The sequence below is a fragment of the Phyllostomus hastatus genome, unplaced genomic scaffold (assembly GCF_019186645.2).
Source record: "Phyllostomus hastatus isolate PE091 unplaced genomic scaffold, TTU_PhHast_1.1 phas_contig_1, whole genome shotgun sequence".
Taxonomy (NCBI): domain Eukaryota; kingdom Metazoa; phylum Chordata; class Mammalia; order Chiroptera; family Phyllostomidae; genus Phyllostomus; species Phyllostomus hastatus.
The window spans coordinates 12,921,145-12,935,318 of NW_025333498.1; the positions used below are offsets into that span (position 1 = coordinate 12,921,145).

The 14,174-nt window shown below is 40.0% G+C and overlaps 1 protein-coding gene across 5 annotated transcripts in view; it reads left to right on the forward strand.

Annotated features, from left to right (window-relative positions):
• The first annotated feature begins 936 nt into the window (after nucleotides 1-936).
• The window catches only part of CCDC141 (coiled-coil domain containing 141), a 175,935-nt gene continuing 162,697 nt past the window's right edge, over nucleotides 937-14,174 (forward strand). For all 5 annotated transcript variants that reach the window (XM_045851162.1, XM_045851134.1, XM_045851306.1 and 2 more), the window contains exons 1-2: nucleotides 937-1,215; nucleotides 3,521-3,643. In XM_045851162.1, coding sequence (XP_045707118.1) covers nucleotides 1,114-1,215; nucleotides 3,521-3,643 — 225 coding nt within the window. In that variant the 5' untranslated portion in view covers nucleotides 937-1,113. The remainder of the gene's footprint in view (nucleotides 1,216-3,520; nucleotides 3,644-14,174) is intronic.

Consider the following 14,174-nt stretch of genomic DNA (forward strand, 5'->3'; position numbering starts at 1 on the left):
CCGGCAGCATCGGAGTCAGTACCTCTGATGTGTTTGCATCTGACCTCTAACCCACACATCAGTGTTATTTTCAGCTGTTCTTGACAGGGATCCAACAGCTGCCGTTTAATACCACAGACAACTTGGGACACACTGAGTTTCTAGCAACAGAATTAATATGCCCGTCTTGGGCTCTCATTCAAAGCTGTCTATAATTTCCCTGCACAGGCAATGGGAGAATAAAACCCAAATCTGAAGTACCATGTTATCTTTTATTGCATTATAGAAAAATATGCGTAGTGTTCAACTTTAATTAAACAAAAAGTTATTCTTGCTGCCGTTAAAAGGTAACAGCAAAGCGTGTTACTTCTTTGTATTTGTGATAACTGAGTTCAAAAATGCTATTCAGTGGAGTACAGTAGTCAGGAAGAAATTCTGAAATGGTGGGTTTCTGCTCGTAAATGCTTGTTGAAATATTTTTTAAATGTCCCTAAGAAATCTGAGGCTCTGAGAAAATGTGATTATTACATAAAAACTCTATTTGACAAAAGGCAATAAGTTTTAGAAAAGTAGATTAATCTAAAAATATATTTCAAGCAATTTTGTAGCTTGCCCAATCCCAAAACCAAATACCAGAACTTATTTTTAAAGTGTATTTGGGAGCTTTCCTTTGCATAGAAGAGACTTCAGAAGTCCTGAGAAGTTGATATCCAGGTCAATGACTGGCTGGTTTCAAAGTCCACTATAACTGTATAGATTCGATGGCAAAATTTATTTGGGTTGACAGAATGTAATTTTTTTCCCGTTTGCTATCAAACGTCAGCTGATAGGAAGAGAGCTAGAAACTGCCCTCTACATTTAAGATAATGGCAAAAATAACAGGCACTTAGCGTTACCATACTAGGGGTGTGGCGATGCTCTCCGGCTCTCCTCTCTCTCTCTCCCTCATGATAAACTCAATGGGGTTGTCTATTTTTAACCTCCTGTTCTTTCCTTCTGGCAGAGTAATCAGTGCGAGCTGAGCTCTTCCCCTGAATGAATCCAAGTAACCCCCGTGGTTGCCTTCTGAAATGACCAGCAGACGCACATCTGTACAAAGGCTGCCCAAAGTATAAAGTCTGGTTCTGAAGTACCATGTCCAGCCAAGGAAGTCCAGGCGTGGAGTTTTCTACGACAACAGTCAGTTCAGTAGCTGTGCAGGCGGGGGACTCCAAAATCGTTATAGCTGTCGTAAAGGTAAGCTAACAACTTTCTTTTTTCTGTGTGGCTGTGGGCGTCTCAATGTGTGATGATAAACCTAAAGAACATTCCACACAATCAGCAGTACACAGCATATAGAAGACTGTAGAGCAAGTACCTCTTAGTATTCTCTTAAAGCGGCAGCTAAGAGAAACCTGTTTAAAGTTTCAACCAGTTGCTACAGTTTCTCTTTCAGTTAGTGAGAAAACATTTACAACAGCTTGGTTAAAAAAACAGAGAACTAAACCATATATCTTCAATTTGGTTTTTAAAGGCAAGGCATTCATGATTATAAATTCATGACTGCCAGGCTGAGGAGTCAAGCAGACCTATGAAATATTTGTGACTTTTGAGAGTGGGTGTGAGGAGGAGGAGGGAAGAGGAAGGTCCCAGCAGAGAGGGGGTGGCATTGTTTCGAGCGTGATGGAGCACAGAGGACACCTAGTAAGAGGCTCTGGCTGTGACCTGGTGAAGGCACTAGTAAGTCCTTGTCACATTGTTGGGAGAATGAAGACCCTGCCAGGGGAAGTGCAAAGGGCATATGTCAGATTTGCTCGTAACAGCAGGAAGTTGAAGCCACTGGGGGCTTATTTTTTATGACACATTTTATGTCAAGCAGTTTGCCCATTTGCAAAGATGATAACACGGGTTTTGGTTGAAGAAGACAACCATGATTTTATTTCTCATGCAAAACCCCATGAAGCATTATACTCGGATTTAGGCAGTTTGCCACCTAAGGAATCCAGTGTTTAATGAAGGGAATTCAGCAGACAAGCTGGTGCTTACCAGCCAGTTACTTTCAGGACCCCACCAGGCTTAACTGAAGGACTTTTCTGGCCTTTGATTACAGCACGGATGACAAAGGTCTGTTTAATACCACTTAATTCTGTGACTTTTATGTTAATGTGAAAATTATAGCAGGAAAGCAGCACTTGGCATTATTGAGCAAAACCATTTACCTCTGTGGCTCTGAGTGCAGTGTGTTCCCAGCCAGCCATTCCCCAGTGCTGTTGAGACTTAGCCCCACAGAAACAGGACTTCTGTGGGGTCCCATGCCTCTCCGTCTCCTCAAAGGCAGTGAGTGGACATGGAGGGGAATGCCTAAAGCAAAAGGAGCGAAAATTGATGATTTGCATGTGATTTTATGATGCTTTGAGTATCTGCAAATTTCAGCACTGAAAGTAAAGAGGCAAACTCACTGTTCAAAAAAAGTTAACTTTCTTTCCCACAAATAGGGAATATTTTTAAAAGCAGGATAAGGAATTATGCATATGGAATAAATCATAGGAGAGCCAGAGGTAGAGTGATAGTAAGGAAAAACCCTCTAAAATGACACTGGAAATTCCAATTTTAACTAAATTGTGTTTCTAAGAACTTTCTGTTTGTCTCCCCTCCCCAGCTCCCTTCACTCACTGCCATCCTTGTAAAATAAACCCTAAGCGATTCAAAGTGCGAAGTCCATCTTAAAGGGATAGAAGTATCTGTGTCTGATCTATATGGGCCTCTTGTTTCCAAACCGTCCCAGGACACTAATTATCTAGAACAGACATATGTTTTTCTCATTTCAGCAATTCACCCATGTGCAGGCATGTGCCCGTTACTGGTACCTCTTGCTTAATCAGTTGTTGCTTCTTAGAAAAGCAGTTCCTCAGGAAATGCAGTGATCAGTTGTGTCTGAGCAGTGAAAGTCCTGAGTGGGGAAAACACGGTGGCTGCTTCCAAATGGCAGTTGTCACATGTGTCTAGTTTTACTGACATTTTCCTGCATACTTTATTGAACACTCAAGAGCAACAGTTAGAAAAAGTTATGTTTTCGCTTCAAAACAAGATGCAAATCAGTTGTTTCATCTGTTGTTTATTCTTTCTTGTTAAACTAATTTATGGAGAAAACTGTACTTGAACAAAGATTAAAATAAAATTAAAAAAAAACTAACTCCCAAGGTCAATGGAAAGACACTGATCAGCCTAAAAGGCATTCACAAAATGTACAGTTATGTAAATTATTTTGTAATTTTGTTATATTCAATAGTATATAATCTATTGTATGTGTTCCTCATATGGGAATTTTAAATTTAAATCCAGCATGCCAAGAGAAAAGAGCTTACTTTAAGGATAAAAAAAGGAAAAGGCAGGGCATGATTTATATTAGACCTGTTGTATTTCAGTTTATTAAAGCCCATCCCTATGTAAAGAATAAAGTGTTCACAGCAAAACTGGAAACTAAAAAAAAAAGAGAGGAGAAGGGTGAAAGGGAAGGAACAAGAGGAACTAAAAGTGCTTTTCATTTTGTTTTTATTTTTAGTGTGGCACATGGGTACAACTTCAGCTGGCTGACTCACAGCCCAATATTTTAGAAATTGGTAGCAATCAAGATGAAACCCAAAAACTTCTTCATGATCACGAACTTCTTTTGGCCAAGCTTAAGGTAAGAAAAATACTAAGTTATGATGTAGATACAAAACTAAAAACAAATAAAACATCACTTCTTACATTTCCTCTTGACTCCTTTGATGTCACTGGTCTATGGCTCTTTTGCTGCAGTCCTAGAGAGATCATGGAAAAGCACTGCAGTTATTCATAGGCAAACACCAACGTTGGAGAGAAGTAACAAGATTTTTAAAAAAAAACTTTCCATACTGCAATAGAAAATACGGAGTAATTATTGTTACTGTGGAGAAGTGATTTTTTTCCTGGCTGCCTCAGTGAAAAAATATTCCATCATTTTTCCATTTCATGCATCATACTGTCAAGTCACAAAAACAGATCCGGACTTTCTATTGTTAATGATACCCGCTGGCAAGGGTAATACGGAGGGTTTTTTCCCTTCTGTTGAACTATTGAAAATATCTGATTTTGTGTTTACTATTAAGAGTTCTTCAAAGCAAAAAAAACAAAAAAACAAAAAAAAAACACTTAGTAAATCAGAGTTGTTATTCCACATGTGTTATAGTTATTTAGTTAAGAATCTAAAAATACTATTGGCTTGTGATTACCAGATAACATATCTAATCAGAGCCAGCTATGTCATTTGTGGGGCCCAGTGCAAAATGAAAATTTGGACTCCCTGTTCAAAAAGCAGGATAAAGCTTTTTCTTGACCAGTCATGGTATTTTTTTGTTGTTGTTTTTTAACCTGCTATTTGATGTGTAGCTCCTTGAAGCATGAGGATGTGCGTGGGGCGAGTACAGACCCTCAGGCACTGGGCCTCGGCACAGCTCAGTGCACATTGCACTGAGCTGTGTCCTGACCCCTGCCGGGGCAGATGACAGAGGTCACCGAGCAGGGGCGGGACGCAGACAGGATAGCGAAGAGACTATCCCCAGGAGGAAGGATGACGTGTGCAGTGAGGCTCCAGTCCCCCAGCACTTCCTCTGTCGTCCCATTAGTCTTCACTTGTAAAACATACGTTCAAAGATAAAATTGTTAGGAACTTTAAGACAGTGACAGGTAAAGCATTAAACCCAAGTGGTTTCCCCTTCTGAGGATGGAGACCCATGATGCAGCAGTCCTGTGAGTAATAAATACCTAGTCCTGTGAGTAATAATCCTCACAGGCAAATGAGTGTCATCACTAAGATCAAAGGGGTTGGATTCAGAGGCCTGCAAGGACTAGACATGCTGTGTTTTCAGTACTTTAACATGGCTTCTTTGAACATCGTGGCCGGAATTTATACTTGCTCCCTAGATTTAGAAGCAGATCTGATCCATTTGATTTATGCTAATAGTGGTTTTCTGATTGGAAAATAGTAAAAGTAATTGGGTAAATCAGACTGAGAAGTTCAAGAAAGAATTAGTGCAGAAGCAGGGTCCTTTTGAATCCAGAATTTATTTTCCTGTTTAGACAGCTGCTTGCTCTGGGTTCTGTGCTGTCTTCAGTCCCTGGCCACCAGGAAGTCCTCTGTGTATCTATGAAACCACATTATGGTGGGAAAGAGCACTGAAACAGGAATCAAAAGATCTATGCTTTAGCTTTAATTATATAATTTGGCTAACAACTTGAGATTGTAAGTTTTCCATGAATTGTGGAAACCCAAGTGCTTCCTCGCAATTCTTGCCCAACCTTAGAGGTTTACTCTCCCATGGTCTCCAGTGCCTCTAGCTCCTTCACAGACACCTGTTCCTGGAGTTAATGTGGACTTGAAACTATATCTCTTTTCCAGGTCTCACTAACAGTTGGTAGCCAGCCATGATTTTCAGGTCCACTGAGGAACTGTGGGTGGTAGAAGATCACGGCCATCTGGGTCTCTCGGGCCACCTCTTTCTTCCCTCACCACTACCTCTGTCCAGGCTGACAACTCTACAGAGAATGCTTTCTTTGACAGAGCAATTCAGCTCTTCCTAACAACTCTGCTGAAATTTGTATACTTGAATCTACTCAGGAGCTCAGTTGGAAAAGGGTTTTTCCTTTAAGAGGATGCATCTTCAAAGGGTACTTGTTCTGGATTCTAGAGTCTTTTTGTTCTTTTAAACCAGTCTTCTGGCTATGGATTAGCCTTCTGGACCTCAGGCATTTTATCTGTAAGATGAGGGAAGCTTCGTATCTATTGTATATCTTAACCACAGTATGTCATGGGATCATGGGCCATGCTTCCTCTGCATGAGGGTCTAAGAATATGAGATTTCCAGTAAAAAGGACTTTTGACTTTGCATAAGTCTTTAGCCGCTGACCTCTTAATGTCCATCTCCCATACCGTCACCCACCCCACCTACCATCAACCCAGCCACCCCTCCCCAAGAAATTTTAAATAGTAGCATCATCTTCCAATATTATTGGATGCAACACCAAGTGACACAGAGTCAAGGAGACAGAGAGGCATCTTCCACATTTCTGCAGGGAACAGAGCATGGTCTGGTTGTAGCAAACACAACTTTTTGACAAGTCTTGAGGACTCATTACAGTGGAAGATTATGGTAGATTAGAACATCCATGCAGTTTTTCAGTACTCCTCCTATTGAGAAGTGGAGTCTATGCCCCTTCCCTTAAAACTGCACAGACTCTGGGACTGCTTTGACCAAAAGAATACAGCCCAGATGATGCTGTGGCAGTTTCTGGGCCCAGTCTCAAGAGTCTGCCGGCTTTTAATTCCTGTGATTTCAAATAGTCACTCTTGGAACGCAACCAACTTGTGGGGAAGTCAAGCAGCACTGTATGAGGTCCGTATGGAGAGGAACCGAGGGTCCTGGCAACAGCTCTGGCTGAGATCCCTGCTGTCAGTCATGTGAGTGAGCCCTCTGAGCCCGTGTTGGAAGGAGAGTGTCCAGGCCTGGTAGGGCTTCCCAGCTGACCTTCGTGGAGCAGAGACAAATCTTCCCCACTGAGTTCTGCCCACACTGAGAATCATGAGCAAAATAAATAATTGTGATTTTAGGTCATCAGAATTTGCAAGGGCTTGTTACACAGCAATAGGTAATGGGAATAGAAGGCAACAGCTATGGTGGCTAGTTACCTGGTGTTTATTTCATGACAAATACCATAAAGCCCAACCAACACTGGCTTAAACACCCAAGAGTTTGTGTCACAAAAAGAGGCGTGGGTTTGGCATAATCTTCCAAAGTATGAAATAACACTGTGAGGGCATAGATATGAAGATGCTTGGCTATGACATTGAGCATCTTTTACAGGTGTTTTAATAGAATAACCTAACTGAAAACAAAATAATACCCAACAATTGGGGACTGTGTTTATAAGGTGATTGTTTATGCTTCTTTCATACTGTGGAAGGTTATGCCGAACCCCAGGCTTCTTGCTGTGACATAGACAAGTTCTTACATGTTTAAGCAGGTTGGTTGGGCTTTGTGTTATTTGTCACCAAACACATTCCTATTTGAAACCTGGGTCAAAAGCCAGGATTACAATAAGCATTTTTGAGACTGTAGGCCTGTAGTTTCCAGGCTATTAATTATTTACTTAGAAAGTAGTTCTCCTTTATATGTCTACAAATATTTCTTATGGCAAGTAGAACCCATAGATCTTATTTGTTACGACAAAGGTCTTGGTCTGAGATTTGACTGACAGTTCAGGAAATGTAAATGGGGGGTGGCTGAGATAAGACAGTAGCACAGGACCCACTCACCTTCACTCCCAGCCTTTAATACTGCTGAGCTAGATAAAATGCTAAGATACAAATATGCTTTCTGCATTCTGTTCAAAAGGCAGCAGGTCTTTCTACTACTGAAAAGATGTGTGTATTGTACTTAAATGAGAATGAGGGGATTGTTGTTTGTTTGTTCATTTGTTTGAAGTCCACTATGATTATTACCTGAGTAGCCTTAACAGAATGCATCTTTTCTAAACTGTAGACTTTGTCTTAGGTATATTTTAATGGATTAATATGTCAAAAATCTCAAGAGATTTTCAAGTGACATGGCTGTACCATTCTCATAACAGACCCATCTAGTTATTAGTCCTCAGGAGAATAAGGCAAACTTCTTCTGGTTCTATGGTTAGCTCTGCCCTCTAAATTTCCCAAATATTCTGTCTCCCTCCTACTACATACTTGAAGTTCAGGGACTTGAGTGAGAGTACCATAGACTTTTTAAAAATATTTTTAAATTTATTTTTAGAGACGGGAAGGGAGGGAGAAAGAGAGGGAGAGAAACATCAATGTGTGGTTGCCTCTCACATGGCCTCCACTGGGGACCTGGCCCACAACCCAGACATGTGCCCTGACTGAGAATCAAACCAGTGGCTCTTTGGTTCACAGCCTGTGCTGAATCCACTGAGCTATGCCAGCCAGGGCAGATTACTGTAGATTTTTTTCCTTAAAAAAAAATTGTTTACTCCATTTCCTATATTGTACTTTACATTCCCATGACTATTCTATAACTACCTATTTGTACTTCCTAAACTTATACACATGACCCTTGGATGTGAACAATGGTATGGAGATGCCCTGAGGGACTGGGAGGGTGCTGGGTGGAGGGGGACAAATGGGGAAAAATTGGGACAACTGTGATAGCATAATCAATTTTTATTGATTTTTTTTTAGGTTCGGTTGTTGGTAGTTGTGAGTTTGTTGTCATTTTACTGTTTATAGTTTTGATCTTATTTTTCTCAGATAAGTCCCTTTAACATTTCATATAATAAGGGCTTGGTGATAATGAACTCCCTTACCTTGACCTTATATGGGAAGTACTTTATCTTCCTTTCCATTCTAAATGATAGCCTTTCTAGATAGAGTAATCTTGGATGTAGGTCCTTGTTTTTCATGACTTTGAATACTTCTTTCCAGCACCTTGTTGCTTATAAGATTTCTTTTGAGAAATCAGCTGATAGTCTAATGGGAACTCCTTTGTAGGTAACTGTTTCCTTTTCTCTTGCGGCTTTTAAGATTCTCTCCTTATCTTTAATCTTGGGCAATTTAATTATGATGTGTCTTGGTATGTTTTTCTTTGGATCCAACTTCTTTGGGACTCTCTGAGTGTCCTGGACTTGCATGTCTAGTTCCTTCACCAGACTAAAGAAGTTTTCCTTCATTATTTGTTCAAATAAGTTTTCAATTTATTGCTTTTCCTCTTCTCCTTCTGGCACCTCTATGATCTGCATATTGGAGCGTTTAAAGTTGTCCCAGAGGTTCTTAAGCCTCTCCTCATTTTTCTGAATTATTTTTCCTTCATTCTGTTCCAGTTCGATGTTTATTTCTTCATTCTGTTCCAAATCATTCATTTGAGTCCCAGTTTCCTTCCCTTCACTCTTGGTTCCCTGTGTATTTTTCTTTATTTTACTTTGTATAGCCTGCACTCTTCCTCTATTTTTGCGACCATACTCAACCATTTCTGTGAGCATCCTTATTACCAGTGTTTTGAACTCTGCATATGCTAGGTTGTCTGTCTCCTCATCACTTAGTTCTTTTTCTGGAGTTTTGATCTGTTCCTTCATTTGGACCGTATCTCTTTGTGTTGGCACACCTGTTCCATTTTAAGGGGCAGAGCTGTAGGCATTCACCAGGGTGGGGCAGCCCACTTCACCAAGTTGTGATGCTGTATGTGGGCGAGGGGTCAGAGAGGGAGTAGTGACTTTGCTTGGCTCTCACCCTGCTTTCAGTCCCTTCCCTCACTTCCCACAAACAGGTTGTGCCCTTTCAGGTGCTGATTCCTGGGTAGGTGGGTTTGTGTACATTCTAGCATTCTGTAGGCCCCTCCAATGAACTCTCCTGTAAGACTGGCAGTTTCTCCTGCAACCACAGCCCCCATGGTTTTTTACAGCCAGAGGTTTTGAGGCTTTGTTTCCCTACACTGGCACACTGGGTTTCTCAGTCTGTCTCACTCCCCAGTTGTTCCTCCCAGCTTATCCACACATGAATGTGGGCTACCTAGACTGGCCAGCCACCACCTCGGCCACTCCAGTTCATCAGCTGCTGCCTTGCTATGCATCCTCCTTGCCCCAGCTTCCCATCTCTGCCTCTCCTACCAGTCTGGATGAATGTTTCTTTAACTCCTTAGTTGTTGGACTTCCATACAGTTTGATTTTCTGGCATTTCTGGTTGTTTTTGTTTTTAAATTGGTTGTTATCCTTCTTTTTTTGTTGTGCGAGGAAGTGAAGCATATCTACCTATGCCTCCATCTTGGACAGAAGCCTAATTCAACTGATCAATAAAATAAAATTTTAAAAAATGTCTTAAAATTGAATACCAGTTCCAGTTCCAGGCAAGATTGGTTAAACACCCTCTACCCATAAACTCTGACAGAATGTGTGTTTGCTGAGGATGCTGAAAAATAGAGTCTAGCAGGTAGATTAGGGAAAGGCAACAGAATTCCAAATACCACCCACCCAGCAGTGCTGTTTTCTCTCTCTCCAATGTTGCCCAGCTTGGATTCAATGGCAGGTTGACACTGTGAGGAACATACCAGATGTGGACAACACAAGCTCCACGAAAGTCTCCTCTTTCAGGTCTGAGCAGTAGAAAGGAATTCCATGGGTCAGAAAGGGAATAAATACCTATCATTTGTTTTTGCTTTTTGTTTTTTTATTCTCTGTCCCATCCTAGGCAATCCCCTAAAGCAGAGGTCCCCAACCTCTGGGCCATGGACTGGTACCAGTCCAGGCCTGTTAGGAACAAGCAGGAGGTGAGCTTGAATATAAGGCACTTCAATGATCCTGAAACCATGCTCCACCCCTGGTGCCATGGAAAATTGTCTTCCACGAAACCTGTGCCTGGTGCCAAAAAGGTTGGGGGCTGCTGCCCTAAAGGCAGCAGTGATGGTGAAGGTGGAGGCAGCCAAGCAGGTGCCTAAACCTAAGAGAAGGGGAACATCTCCCTGACTGGAGAACGGTGGTCTCAGAGCTTGTGATAAATTCACATTGTTGTTTACTTCCCTCTGTTCTCCAAGCTGCTTGGTAACACAGACACTGTGGTGGGACATGCCCAACAGAGTGAGGGAACCAAAGCCCCAGGTTTCAGTTGGAGGATCTTTCAGGAGGCTCCCATGGTACAAATTTCAGGCATTGAGTCAAGCCAGTGAAATGAGAAGATAGAGGAGGTGATGAGAAAGCAGTCTCACCTTTCAGCTCCTTCACTTAGATTGTATAGATGGTGATCAAATTTTCTTAAATCCTAACTACTCTGTTAGTATTCGGGGAATTCAAGAACCACAAGCTTTCAAATTTAGTCATAGGACATTTATTTTTAATTTAAATTTCAGCTCAGTGGTCCCCTTTGGGTTTGTGTGTGTTTTAATTTTCTTTATGAAAAATAATAGACAAAAATATAGAGAGTACTATGTAGTTAACTGCAATAAACTGGCCTCATGTGGCCCTGCCAGGTCAAAAAAAAAGTTTCAGCTCAAAACATATCCCAAGTTTTTACATAATTGGAACTAGAGAAACCCAGTCCACCCAAGGCTATTGCACACAGCTTTCTGGGAGCCTGACATTCTTTGATTCATTGATCCTATTGCCTATGAAACATTTATTAATGTGTTGGAAAGAAAACCCTTTGCTAATGTGTTATACTTCTCAGAGCAGCAACAAATAGAAATACGTAATGCAAACCAGAAATGCAAGTCACATGTAATTTTAAATTTTCTAATAGTTACATATAAATTTTAGAGCATTAACACTTATATTAGAAAAGCACAAATGTCTCAAGTCAACAATCTAAGTTTCTACCCTAAGAAACCAGAAAATAAGAGCAAATTGAAACCAAAGCAGGCAGAATGAAGGAAAAAAAGGAAGAGGAGAGCAGAAATCAATGAAATTGAAAACAAACAAACAAAAAAAGAGAAAAAGGAAAAGCTGAATAAAATTGGTAAGCCTCTAGCCAGACGGAGAAAGGACAAATGAGAGAAGAAAAAAATTGGCAGTATTAGGCATGAAAGATGGGGCATCACTGTGAACCCCATTGGAATATTAGATGGGAATACTAGGAACAACTCTGCACATAAATTCGACAACTACATGAAATGAGCCAGTTCTTTGAAAGCCGCAGATTACCAAAGCTCACCCATTAGCACAATTTAAAAAGAATTTAATTAAAAATGCTTAATTTATCCCAATATATCTAAAATATTATCATTTAACATGTAATCGTTATAAAAGCTATTGACATTTAAAAATTTTTATGTATTAACTCTTCAAAATTCAGTATGTACTTCATAGCACATCACAATTTGAACGAACTGCATTTTAAGTGGCTAGTGGCTACCATATTGAATAGTGCAGATTTAAAGACTAAAGAAAGCTAAATCTTCTGGGAATGAAAATAGAGTTTGTTTATTTTTTTAAGCTCAGGAGAGGTCTGCTTATAACCAAGAAAATGTATGTAGGACCTGAAAAGGATAATTATGAGAGGAGATTTTTTTCAGGAACAAGGAATGAAAGAAATTAGACCAAAATATTTCTAATAGCCATGTTTGAAGGAACTTAATAAAGTGATGTTATTAGACACTGTCAAAGAAGTAGAAATATTTTTCTAATTTAATATTTGTAAAAAAATTGTATATGTGTAAATGTATTTGTGTATGTGTTTGGCAATATTGCAATTGATATCACTTAAAAATGTAATGTTTTTTAAACAACTGAACTAACATAAGCATTTTGAAATAATGAAAAGAAAACTTTGTATTAATATAATTTGAAAGGCTGACAGAAGGCAGTAATTAAATGGTAAATTGTCTGAATGTGAATTCTGGAAGTACTTTATGAATAATTTTATACGTAATTAATTTGTTATTCATTGTTCATTCATTCCTCTAATAAATTTGACTGAAGCAAAAGGGTGATGCTTTGTTAGCATGGGAGAAACCCGGGTTAGGGAAAGTGAGCAACCTTCATTTAAATAGTGGAGGCTGTGAGAATAAGTAAACAGATTGTTTACTATGAATCTATATTTCCATAAGAATCAGTTGTGAAGTTTTGAAGGAGGAGGAGCAGAGAGATTTTAAAAAGGGCAGATGACCAGAGGGTCATACACAAGTGACCAAGGAAAAGAGGAGTGTGATGCAGCTTTGAGATCCCAGATGGCTACAGTAGACTGGATCCATGTTATTAAGGGTAGAGAAGTCTGGAAAGCTGACTTCTTGCTCTTCTGTTCTTGGGCGGATGGCTATTTCCAGGCCCAGAGCTGTAGCCAGTTCAGAAAACCAATGAGTGGGAATAATACAGCAATGAACAAACTCCACTTTCAACACTTAGAGGAAAGAAGGCCTAAGCAGGTAGTGCTCCTCCTGGCGGGCATTAAGAATCACCTGGGAGCCTGAAAAGAAAACACATGACCCATGTATCCTGGCCCTGAACCCCAAGAGTCAAGGGAAGGCTGGGGCACCTGTACATTTTTAAAAGGATTTTGCAGTAATTTTGAAGCACAATAAGGAGTAAGAATCTCTGGCCAAACCAAAAGTAACAATTACGGTTAAAGAACCACATTCATAGACTTGAGTAGAAGTGCCATCAAGGAATTGGAAAAGGGACCATGGAAAATTAGAGGCAAAAATATTAAAGGTTTCATCACAAAAGTTTATAGAAAAGGAAATTTCAAGACAATATTGAATGGTGTTGGAAGCAGCAGCATGTTTAAGGAATCTGCCTTTTGATTTGACAGTAAGAAATTTATTATTGCTCTCTGAAATCTTTCTAGAATGCTCCCTGTGTATGCTTTTGACCAGTCCTCCTCTGAGTCCCCTCTGTAACTTGTAGCCTATCTGTACCTACTATAGTACCTGTCTCATGGAAAACTCATGTGTGTTTCATTTTTGTCCTCTTCATTAGATGGCGAATATAGTTCTCATCCTGGCTGGCATAAGAATCATGTTTCTAACCCTAGGGCCTAATGCTGTGCTTGGATTATACATTCAATAAATGTTTGTAGAATGAATGAATGAATGAATGAATGAATACATATATCCATTACATAAGTGCAGGAATCCATTATCTCTGTGTAATAATAAAAGAAGCATGCAAAAAAGGACTTTCAGGGGAAAAAATGAAAGCAATGATTTAATGGTATTAACATACTATGCTCTTCTTGCTCACAACAGTTCTGTTTTAAGAAGACTCAATTATTAATGTACAGAACATTTAGGCTCCTAGGAGAACATGATGGAATCGATAAATTATTCATACTATTAGTTTTTCTGATATGTGTTATTAGTCTTTTAACTGAGCTGGAGGGTAGGTTTCTGAGTGCATTATTGATATCCTTGTTTTGGAATGTTAGGTCCCCCTCCTCTGGGAAACATTCCCTGAGCTTCAGCTCCATCTCTCTCCATTTGTTTCCACTGGGCTTCTCAATCAGCACCTCATTATATTATGAGTACCGTCTCACACTCTAATATGGCACTCACTCAGGTGCAGTCTATACAATGTGTTTGGAGTGTGGTTTATAAGTATTTATATCAGAATCATCTCGGGTACCTAAAGCCCTAGGAGATAAGACTCTGTGGGTGGGGCAAGGACAATCTGCATTTGCCCCCTATAGCTCTAATGAGCTTTTACTCACCAGTTAGTGTTGCTTTTATCAT